This window comes from Phyllobates terribilis, unplaced genomic scaffold (genome assembly GCF_046119375.1).
Source record: "Phyllobates terribilis strain yellow unplaced genomic scaffold, ASM4611937v1 Scaffold_1__5_contigs__length_1240528914, whole genome shotgun sequence".
In the NCBI taxonomy this organism is placed as follows: Eukaryota; Metazoa; Chordata; class Amphibia; order Anura; family Dendrobatidae; genus Phyllobates; species Phyllobates terribilis.
The window spans coordinates 1,014,713,782-1,014,726,192 of record NW_027362761.1 but is presented as its reverse complement, the minus strand read 5'-3'; the positions used below and the strand labels follow the sequence as shown (position 1 = coordinate 1,014,726,192).

The 12,411-nt window shown below is 41.2% G+C and overlaps 1 protein-coding gene across 1 annotated transcript in view; it reads left to right on the top strand.

Annotated features, from left to right (window-relative positions):
• Positions 1-12,411, top strand: part of ANXA10 (annexin A10) — a 154,674-nt gene that overhangs the window by 128,546 nt on the left and 13,717 nt on the right. The window contains exon 10 of the mRNA XM_073644296.1: positions 6,639-6,697. Within this exon, the coding sequence (XP_073500397.1) occupies positions 6,639-6,697 (59 nt within the window). The remainder of the gene's footprint in view (positions 1-6,638; positions 6,698-12,411) is intronic.

The following is a 12,411-nucleotide window of genomic DNA, read 5'->3' as shown; positions in this document are numbered from 1 at the left end:
CTGGACTGAGGCACTCCTAACTTATCCCACACCTCATTCAGCCAGATTTATTAGTGGGCACCACGTTTGGAAATCACAGGGAGGTTGCCTTATATGCATCGTTTGATGCATGTGTATTCACTATATTTTAATACATTTAATAAAGTATTAGGTTTTAAAATGTCCACAATTTGTAAATTTAATAAATATAATTTATTTTAATTATAGTAGTATATATCCACACTTTTTTCCCATTCTCTTCCTTTCCCCTATTTTACTACCTCCGCCTTTGTGCAAGGAGGAACAGGAGGAGCACTGCCAGATCCCTGCAAAATGACCTCCAGCAGGCCACAAATGTGCATGTGTCTGCACAAATGGTTAGAAACCGACTCCATTAGGGAGGTATGAGGGCCCGATGTCCACAGATGGGGGTTGTGCTCACAGCCCAACACCGTGCAGGATGCTTGGCATTTGCCACAGAACACCAGGATTTGCAAGTTGCCACTGGCACCCTGTGCTCTTCACAGATGAAAGCAGGTTCACACTAAGCACATGTGACTGACGTGACAGAGTCTGGAGACGCCGTGGAGAGTGATCTGCTGCCTGCAACATCCTTCAGCATGACCGGTTTGGCAGTGGGTCAGTAATGGTGTGGGGTGGCATTTCTTTGGAGGGCCGCACAGCCCTCCATGTGCTTGCCAGAGGTAGCCTGACTGCCATTGGGTACTGAGATGAGATCCTCAGACCCCTTGTGAGACCATATGCTGGTGCGGTTGGCCCTGGGTTCCTCCTAATGCAGGACAATGCTAGACCTCATGTGGCTGGAGTGTGTCAGCAGTTCCTGCAAGATGAAGGCATTGAAGCTATGGACCGGCCTGTCCTTTCCCCAGACCTGAATCCGATTGTGCACATCTGGGACATCATATCTCGCTCCATCCACCAACGTCACGTTGCACCATAGACTGTCCAGGAGTTGGCGGATGCTTTAGTCCAGGTCTGGGAGGAGATCCCACAGGAGACCATCCGCAACCTCATCAGGAGCATGCCCAGGCATTGTAGGGAGCTCATACAGGCACGTGGAGGCCACACACAATACTGAGCCTCATTTTGACTTGTTTTAAGGACATTACATCAAAGTTGGATCAGCCTGTAGTATGTTTTTCCACTTTAATTTTGGGGGTGACTCCAGATCCAGGCCTCCATTGGTTAATAAATTTGATTTCCATTGATGATTTTTGTGTGATTTTGTTGTCAGCACATTCAACTTTGTACAGAACAAAGTATTCAGTGAGAATATTTCATTCATTCAGATCTAGGATGTGTTATTTGAGTGTTCCCTTTATTTTTTTGAGCAGTGTATATTTAGTTAATAATTAAATAAGTAAAAGAAAAAATGGAGTGGGGTCCCCCTTATTTTTTTTTACCAGCTGAGGGAAATCAGACAGCTGAGAGCTGGTCTTAATAGTCTGAGAAGGGGGCATCCATCTAACTATCTATCAATATCTGTATATTAGATTGCTTTATTAGTTAGAAAACTAGCTTGAAATGACAATTACTGTATGTAAAAGCAGATGTTAAAAGCGCATTGCATACAGATTACTTACCCATGTCATACAGATGCTAGGTGAGGAAAAAAACGCATGACACTCGCCTCACACTCTCCAACTTTTCTGGCTGAGAATCTCTGCTACCTTATATACGCTGATGTGAGCGTTCCCTAATGGTCATTTTTAGGTGCTGCAGCTGTGTACATTCGGCTGTAGAGAGAGCTGCAAACAGCTGATCAGTGTGGCTTTTGGGTGTCAGACCTCACCGATGATAGTAACGAGCTATCCTAAGGACCGTTCATCATAACTAATTTCTGGACAAACCTGTTAGGTCTGTTTCACACCACATTTTTTGTGGTGGACCTGATATATCCTTTGTACTTTAAAAAAAAAAATTAAATTGGATACATTTGTATTTAAAGAAACCCTTCCATGAAGATTTTGTTTTATTAAATCTGTGCATGTAATGTAGTGTGTATGTGTTAATATACTCACCTACCGCCACCTTCTCCAAAATCCAGCGCTGTTCTGCTTCTCTTCTTAGTGACGTCACTGCACTACAGACTATCCAGGTCACTCTATATGTGATCCAGAAGTGGCTCTAAGGCCACGGCCCCACCATCAGTATTTCATCAGTATTCAGTCAGTATTTTTTCTCAGGAGTGGGACCCAAAACCAGGAGTGGGTGATAAATGCAGAATTGGTGACTTGTTTCTATTATACATTTTCTCTGATTGTTTGTCACCTGGTTTTGGCTCCCACTCCTGAGAAAAAATACTGACTGAATACTGACCAAATACTGAGAGTGGGGTCGCTGCCTTACAATGTAAACCTGTGTAGAGTCAGAACGATGCTCCAAAGGCTTACATTGTAAGGCACCCTTCATACACACGCTTAAAGAAACGTACGCATGAGACGGTCTGCTTTTACCATTCATGTGGTTTTCTGTTGGCCATCCGTGTGTACGTGTGTACCATCCGTGTGCCATTTGTATGCCGTCTGTGTGACACGTACTGAAATAAAATGCATTTAAGAAATTACTGATTTTTATGTATTAAACATGTGCAAAGATAATAGATAGAATACACTGTGTGCAGAATTATTAGGCAAATGAGTATTTTGATTACATGATACTTTTTATACATGTTGTCCTACTCCAAGCTGCATAGGCTTGAGAGCCAACTACCTATTAAGTAAATCTGGTGATGTGCATCTCTGTAATGAGAAGGGGTGTTGACTAATGACATCAACACCATATATATGGTGTGCTTAATTATTAGTCAACTTCCTTTCCTTTGGCAAAATGGGTCAAAAGAGAGATTTGACGGGCTCTGAAAAGTCCAAAATTGTGAGATGTCTTGCAGAGGGATGCACCAGTCTTGAAATTTCCAAACTTTTGAAGCGTGATCACCAAACAATCAAGTGTTTCATGGCAAATAGCCAACAGGGTCGCAAGAAGCGTGTTGGCCAAAAAAGGCGCAAAATAACTGCCCATGAATTGAGGAAAATCAAGCATGAAGCTGCCAAGATGCCATTCGCCACCAGTTTTGCCATATTTCAGAGCTGCAACGTTACTGGAGTAACAAAAAGCACAAGGTGTGCGATACTCAGGGACATGGCCAAGGTAAGGAAGGCTGAAAAACGACCACCTATGAACAAGAAACATAAGATAAAAACTCAAGAATGGACCAAGAAATATGTTAAGACTGATTTTTCAAAGGTTTTATGGACTGATGAAATGAGATTGACTCTTGATGGGCTAGATGGATGGGCCAGAGGCTGGATCAGTAAAGGGCAGAGAGCTCCACTCCGACTCAGACGCCAGCAAGGTGGAGGTGGGGTACTGGTATGGGCTGGTATCATCAAATATGAACTTGTGGGACCTTTTCGGGTTGAGGATGGAGTGAAGCTCAACTCCCAGACCTACTGCCAGTTTCTGGAAGACAACTTCTTCAAGCAGTGGTACAGGAAGAAGTCGGTATCGTTCAAGGAAAACATAATTTTCATGCAGGACAATGCTCCATCACATGCATCCAACTACTCCACAACGTGGCTGGCCAGTAAAGGTCTTAGAGAAAAAAAAATAATGATATGGCCCCCTTGTTCACCTGATCTGAACCCCATAGAGAACCTGTGGTCCATAATAAAATGTGAGATCTACAGGGAGGGAAAACAGTACACCTCTCGGAACAGTGTCTGGGAGGCTGTGGTGGCTGCTGCACGCAATGTTGATCGAAAACAGATCAACCAACTGACAGAATCTATGGATGGAAGGCTGTTGAGTGTCATCATAAAGAAAGGTGGCTATATTAATCACTAATTTTTTTTGTTTTTGTACGTCAGAAATGTTTATTTCTAAATTTTGTGCACTGATATTGGTTTACCTGGTGAAAATAAACAAGTGAGATGGGATTATATTTGTTTTTTATTAAGTTGCCTAATAATTCTGCACAGTAATAGTTACCTGCACAAACAGATATCCTCCTAAGATAGCCAAAACTAAAAAAAAAACACTCCAACTTCCAAAAATATTAAGCTTGGATATTTATGAGTCTTTTGGGTTGATTGAGAACATAGTTGTTGATCAATAATAAAAATAATCCTCTAAAATACAACTTGCCTAATAATTCTGCACACAGTGTAGATAGATCGTAGACAGTGGAGAGCTAATATTATCAGGCTGGGAAGGTACATGGTTATTGGGCCCTTGCCAGCCTAAAAGTACCAGCCCCAGAAGTGGAGTATCACATGAGATGCTCCAATTCTGGCGCATTGCCTTGGTTCTTCCTGATTGCCCTGGTGTGTTTGCAATCGAGTAATGGTCCTTAAGGATGATATCAGCTGTGAGTTGTCCAAAAACACAGCTGACATCAAGCCCTGTAATAATGGAGAGGACCCCATTTCTAACCCAGTTCTAAAAAAAGAAACATACACAAAAATACACTTTCCATGGTTCATCACTTTATTAAAAAATAAAAAAATCCCATGCAGGTCCGACGTAGTCCACCGAATCTGTCGAAGTCCAGCTTCCGTTACTGACGTAAGCCCTCTTCAGAGGCGCCGGGTCTCATGCAGCGCTGTGCAACCCAGAAGTGATTATTTGCAAAGGCTATAGAGCGTCAGAATGAGGCTCCATAGGCTTTGTATGGCGGATTCACTAGACTTCGACAGATTCGCTGGGCTACATTGGATTCGGTAGACTACGCCGAAGCTGTGTTGGATTTTTTTTTTTTAATAAAGTGGTGAACCAGGGAAAGTGTCAGGGAATGTTTATTTCAATAAAGTATTTTCATGTGTGTTTCTTTTTTATTACTAAGTTAGTAATGGGGGCATCTGATAGACACCTCTCCATTTCTAGCACCATGGCTTGATGTCAGTTGTGTTTTGGACACTTCACAGCTGACATCAACCCAAAGTACCATTATCCCGATTGCCAATGCACAGGGCATCAGGAAGAGGCAAGGCGAAGTGCCAGAATTGGAGTATCTCATGTGATGCTCCACTTTTGGGGTGGCTGAGGGCTGGTATTTTTAGGCTAGGAAGGGCCAAATAATCATGCACCTTCCCAGCCTGATAATATCAGCTCTCAACTGTCTGCTTTGCCTTTGCTGGTTAACAAAAATGGGGGGGACCCCAAGTCATTTTATTTCATTTATTTATTTATTTATTAGGATATTATATGTACAATCAGCTATACATGCATTTTATTCTGGTATGTGTCACACGGATGGCACACAGATGTCATCCGTATGCTGTACGTATTTACATGGACCCATTGACTTGTATTGGCCCTTGTCATCCGTGCTGGATGATGGACATGTCTCCGTGTGGTTCACATGAACACAAGGTCCATATTAAAACACGGACATGTGAAGATCACCATTGGACTTAATAGGTACGTGTGGATACGTGTCTTCGGTACGTGTAAAAACAGATGTTATACGTACCGGAGACATGGACATGTGAAGGAGGCCTAAAAGAGACTTCCGGCTCACGATAAAGCATAAAGTGATCTGGAGAGTCTGAAGAGCGGTGACGTCACTGAGAAGAGGAGCAGAAAGGAGCTGGACACCAGAGAGAGCAGCAGTAGGTGAGTATATTAATACGCTCACACTACATTACATGCATATATACACACATTTAGTAGAAAAAAATCTTTGTGGCAGTGCTCCTATAAGTAAAATATAATGACAAAAATGTATGTCATATAGGTATCTTTTTCACATACCTTTGTGCACAAATCCGTTGTGATCCGTTTTTTTTTATAGGTTGCAAAAAACACAATCCACTGTGCTTTTTCATCTCTAAAAAAAAAAAGATTAGAAACATTATTTTTATTCAACATTTTGAATATGCATGTTTTGTCATATACATCAAAAAACAAGTACCATGATCTCGTAATTCTCCCTCCACCATATCGTTTAAAAACAAAACAGATCCACTTTAATTTTTTTTTAAAAAATGACTGCAATGTTTATGGTAAGGAAAGAAAAAATCTTGCTTTTGAAAATGCATCCATTTGAATCAATTCTACAATATATTAGTTTTTTTTTTGTTTAGAATATAATAAGGTGAGGCTGTTAAAAATTACAAAAACGTGATGTGAAACAGGTCTTAAAGGGGTTGTCCAGCACTTTTACGTTGATGGCCTAACCTTAGGATAAGTGATCAAGATCTGATCAGTGGGGTACGAAACTTGACACCCCCGTCAATCAGCTGTTTCCAGTGCTGGTGGCAGTCGGATGTTCTCATTTGCGGAGCTGTAGAGCTCCATCAACTAAATAGTGGTTTTGCCTGGGTACTGCATATCCACCCCCCGAATATGGGATGGATGTGCAGTACCTGGCTATGGCCACTATACATTTGATGGAGTTGTGAAGCTCCGCAAATGAGCACATTCAGCCACTGGAATTAGGAACAGCTCCTCCACCAATCAGATACTGATGACCTGCCTAAGGATGGACCATCAATATTAAAGTACCGGACAACCTCTTCAATGAGTGAAATATGTGATGGAAAACAACAGACGTTGAACTGTCATCTTTCACCTAACAAATGCTTGATTATAAAATAAAATGAATCCTTTATTTTACATTTTTGTCTATTTCTCAGTGTCTTGTGTTCGAGACAAGCCATCATACTTTGCATACAGGCTGCACGCTGCAATTCATGTAAGTGGATATTCTTTATCATACATATTATAATTATGCGTACTGTTCATCAAAGGTAATAGGTAGAGAGCACAACCTAATTCAGAGGTGATCTGAGCTTCATGAGATATTCAGGATTTTTAACTTAAAATTATTATCATTAGAGTGAATTCACACAGCAGATTTGTTGCCACAATTTCTGCAACTTCCCCATTCATCTTAATCCATATGCTTGCTGTAGAAATAGACCAACTCACATAATGTATAAGGATCAGATTTCTGTTGTCTACATTTCGGTAATCAATCTCTAAGTATATATACCCTGAAAGGGTACAATCATACAAAGTTTGTTTACATGGATTTTTCAGGCTGAGAAATCCACATCTAAAAACTTCCTCTAAGGCTATAGAGATTTTTGGCATGGCTTCAGTATTAAAAACAGCATAAAAACAGCTACAAATCTGCTTGCAACAAGATTTCTCATTCATTTGAATAAAAGTGCCAATAGTGAACGCCACATTTTTGTCCACTCCTTTTGGTTATACCTATATGAAAAAGCATTATTATTATTATTCATTCCATGGCGCTTTACATGTTATGTCTACTCTTTGATGTATAAACCATTTCAAAATAGGTGTTTCGATGTGTTTTTAGTCAAGGTTTTTTCTGTGGAAATCACCACAAACACACCTATTTTACTTAAAAACACTTCAAAACTAAGGCTAAAAAATGCGTCAAAAACTGCATTAAAAAACTGTTGAAAAACACATTTTCTTTAATAATGTATATTATGTATTTTAGAAGCTGTTTTTAGGTGTCGATTTTTCGGCCAGAAGAATCCATGCCAAAAATAGCCTAAAAGACACTTTTTTTTGTCATGACTTTGTAAGAACGCACAGTTTTTGATGCTAGTTTGGTGCAGTTCTTGACCCATGTTTTCAGCATTTTTTTATTAATTTTTTTAATAATTTGGATTCTTGAACAGAATCCGCAGCAAAAAAATCATCAAAAAACTCAATTTTAACATATACTTAGAGCATTAGGTAAGCCTCTGTTCACTTCTTTTCTTTTTAATAAATGTTAATGGTCCTGTTCCATCAGAGTAGGAAAAAAAACTCAATTAATGGCGACACCGAATCCCTGACATACTGTACACAATCCTAATCTCAGTATAGCTCAGCTTCTCTCATGGGGCATGCTGCACTATTTTAGTCAGTATTTTTGGCCGGATCTCTAATGCCTGGGATGCAGATGTGAACAGAGTCCTATCATTAGACCTACTGTCTATGTCTGATAACCCCAGTTGATAATAAAAGTCCCCCCGATCTGAGATAATTGCTAAAGGGCCCAGAGGTTAAAGTTTAAACCATGTGTTTTTACCAGTTTGTGCAGAACATTTTATCATTTCAAATTTAACATTGCCTAAAATATTACACCTCATAGAAGTCACTTGGCTCAAGCACTCCGTTGCTACACTGCCTTTGCTGTAAAATAATACATTTGTGATAAAAATGACTTGTTCTGAGCTGATAAAAGGCTGTAGATAATTGGTGGCTGGTGGAGAAATACTAGTAGTTAAAAATTGTAATGTTTATTATTTCTGCAGTGCTGAGATATTTTTATTTGGACTTTGCTGCCACCTGGTGTTGAGTTTTAATATATCCTTCCAACAACTGCAGTTATATCAGATACAATTATTAGATCTGTGACAACTGATAGTAGTTTAGAACTGATCTCACCTTCTGTTATTTTTAATACATTACTCCCTTATTTAGAGCCAATAAATTCACAGAGATTTATAGATATCATCATCACTGTCCCCCTTGGGGCTCATAATTTCAAATTCCTTATCAATATATCTTTGGAGTGTGGGAGGAAACATACAAACCCTTTGCAGATGTTATCACTGGTAGGATTTGAACAAAGGACCCCAGTGCTGTAAAGCAACAGTGCTAACCACTGAGCCACCTTCTAGATGTTTGCAGCAAAAGCTCTCAACAGGCATCATGTTTGCAACACAGGATGCAATATTTCTCTTTCTAGCCTTTGCATTTTCATGAGAGTAACAGGAGAAATTGCACCATGCGATTTGTTGTGCAATTCCTCCTGAGCACGCCAATACCCCATATGTGGGGGAAAAACACTGTTTGGGCGCACGGCAGGGCTCGGAAGGGAAGGAGCGCCATTTGACTTTTTGAATGTAAAATTTGCTTAAATGATTAGAGGATGCCATGTTTCATTTGAGAGCCCCTGATATGCCTAAACAGTGGAAACCCCCCACAAGTGACACCATTTTGGAAACTAGACCCCTCAGGGAACTTATCTAGATGTGTGGTGAGCACCTTGAACCCCCAGGTGCTTCACAGAAGTTTATAACATTGAGCCGTAAAAATTACATTTTCACATTTTTCCCACAAAAATGTTTTTCAGCCCCCAATTTTGCATTTTCATGAGGGTAACAGGAAAAATTGCACCATGCAGTTTGTTGTGCAATTTCTCCTGAGTATGCCGATACCCCATATGTGGGGGAAATCCACTGCTTGGGCATACGGCAGGTTCGGAAGGGAAGGAGCACCATTTGACTTTTTGAATGTAAAATTTGCTTGAATAATTAGCGGATGTGCCCTTGATGTGCCTAACAGTGGAAAAACCCCACAAGTGCCATCATCTTGGAAACTAGACCCCTCAGGGAACTTATCTAGATGTGTGGTGAGTACCCTGAACCCCCAAGTGCTTTACAGAATGTTATAACATGGAGCCATGAAAATAAAAAAATCAAACTTTTTCCACAAAAATTATGTTTTAGCCCCAATTTTTTTATTTTCACAAGGGTGAGAGGAGAAAATGGACCCCAAAAAGTTGTTGTGCAATTTCTCCTGAGTACGCCAATACCCCATATGTGGGGAAAATACAGTGTTTGGGCGCACGGCGGGGTTCAGAAGGGAAGGAGCACTGTGTGACTTTTTGAACACAAAATTGGCTGGAATTGAGAGCGGACGCCATGTCGCATTTGGAGAGCCCCTGATGTGCCTAAATAGTGGAAACCCCCCATGAGTGACCCCATTTTGGAAACTACACCCCTCAAGGACTTTATCAAGGGGTATAGTGAACATTTTGAACCCAGAGGTACGACACAGAATTTGATAATATTGGATCATCATATTGAATAAGTGGTCATTAGTTGAGTGCAAGTGCTTGCTACTTAAGTTTGCATCAGGTACTTGGGTGTGCACCAAGTATCGTGCGTGCTCGAGTGACATGCACCCGATGCAAACTCAAGTAGCGAGCACTTGCGCTCAACACTAGTCGCCATATTGTCATCTTTTTTTTTTACTTTTGCAAAAAATCCCAACCCTAACCCCAACCCTAATACAACCCCAACCCTAATACAACCCCAACCCTAACCCTAGCATGACCCTAACCCCAACCCCAACCCTAGCCCAAACCAAGACCAACCCTAACCCTAGCCCAACCCCAACCCTAACCTTAGCCCAAACCCAGCCCAACCCTAACCGTAGCCCAACTCTAACCCTAATCCCAACCCCAACCCTAGCCCCAACCCCAACCCTAACCCCAACACTAACCCCAACCCAACCCTAACCCTAGCCCAACCCTAACCCCAACCCTACCCCAACCCTACCCCAACCCTAACCCTAGCCCAACCCTAACCCTAGCCCAACCCTAACCCCAACCCCAACCCTAACCCTAGCCTTAACCCTAACCCTAGCACAACCCTAACCCTAAAGTTTATTTTTGACGCCATTCCAAGTGCAGTATAATTGATTAGACGACTTTATTCTTCAGGTCGGTGCGATTACAGCGATACTAGAATCATATCCGGTTTTTATGATTGACAGCTGTCACACACTAAAAGACGCATTTTTTTGTAAAATCTAGTTTTTGCATTGCCATATTTTGAGAGATATAATTTTTCCATATTTTGGCCAACAGAGTCATGTGACAGCTTGTTTTTTGCGGGATGAGTTGACGTTTTTATTGGTACCATTTTTAGGCACGTGACAGTTTTTGATCGCTTTCTATTCTGATTTTTCGGAGGCAGAATAACCAAAAACCAGCAATTCCAGAATTGTTTTTATGGGTTTTTTTTTATACTGTTCCGCGTGTGGTAAAATTGATAAGGCAGCTTTATTCTTCGGGTCAGTATGTTTATAGCAGTACCACATTTATATCGTTTTTCTATGTTTTAGCGCTTTTACACAATAAAAGCTATTTTATAGAAAAAAATATTTTTTGCATCGCTTTATTGTGAGAGCTATAACTTTTTTATTTTTCGGCTGATGGAGCTGTATGGTGGCTTGTTTTTTGCAGGACAAGTTGACGTTTTCAGCGGTACCATTTTTATTTATATTTGTTTTTTTGATTGCGTGTTATTCCATTTTTTGTTTAGCAGTATGATGATAAAGCATTGTTTTTTGCTTCATTTTTTATTATTTTTTTTTACCGTGTTTACTAAAGGGGTTAACTAGTTGGACAGTTTTATAGGTCAGGTCGTACCGGACGCAGCGATATCAGATATGCGTACTTTTATTGTTTTTTTGTTTTTTTTCATAATAATACTTATTGATGGGTACATTATATTTTTATTTTTGGTGGATTTTTTTAAAAAAAAATTTATTTTATATATTTACAATTTTTTTTTTTTTTTGCTTTTTTTAACACTTTTTGGACTTTCATACTTTGTCCCACTATGGGACTTTCACTTTTTACATTCTGATCGCCTGTATAGCATAGGGATGGAGCACCATCCCAGGGCTATACAGTCTGTCAGAGCTGCAGATGCAGAAGATACTTTGGTCATGCACATCTGGGAAGCCGCGGCAGACAGCGCTGGAGGCCGGGAGAGGAGGTGAGTACCGCGATCGCAGCATTGCGGGGGTTAATGTGCCAGGAGTGGTGCGGGACTGCTCCCAGCACATAGCACCGGGTGTCAGCTGTGACAATCAGCTGACACCCAGCAGTGATCGCATCGAAATCAACAGGGCATACTAATACGTACCTGGCTCTTAAAGCCCAGGGCGCAGGTATGTATTAGTACGCCTTGGGCTGTAAAGGGGTTAAATATGTGAAGCCGTAATGGCGCAAATAGAGGTTTTTTGAGCCCTACAAAGATTCTGTATGCCTCAGATTTCACATGGAGGGATACAGTTTTCATGTATCGTATTTTTTGGACTATAAGGTGCAGCTAGGTTTTAGAGGATGAAAATAGGAAAAAAGATTTAAGCAAAATATGTGGTCATGACCCACTGTTATGGAGGAAGGAGGTCTGCTGCTGACACTGTTATAGGGGTAATCTCCCACAATTCTGTACTAATGTCCCCGATCCTGGTACATATATGTCCCCATCCTGGTATATATGGCCCCCATCCTAATCCTGGTATGCATGGTCCCCTAATCCCCATCCTGGTATGCATGGTCCCCTATCCTGGTATGCATGGCCCCCCATCCCCATCCTGGTTTGCATGGCACCCCTCATCCCCATCCTGGTATGCATGCCCCCCATCCCCATTCTGGTATGCATGGTAGCCCATCTCCATCTTGGTATGCATGGCCCCCCATCCCCATCCTGGAATGCATGGCACCCCTCATCCCTATCCTGGTATGCATGGCACCCCAATCCCCATCCTGGTATGCATGGCACCCCTCATCCCCATCCTGGTATGTATGGCACTCCTCATCCCCATCCTGGTATGCATGGCCCCACATCCTGGTATGCA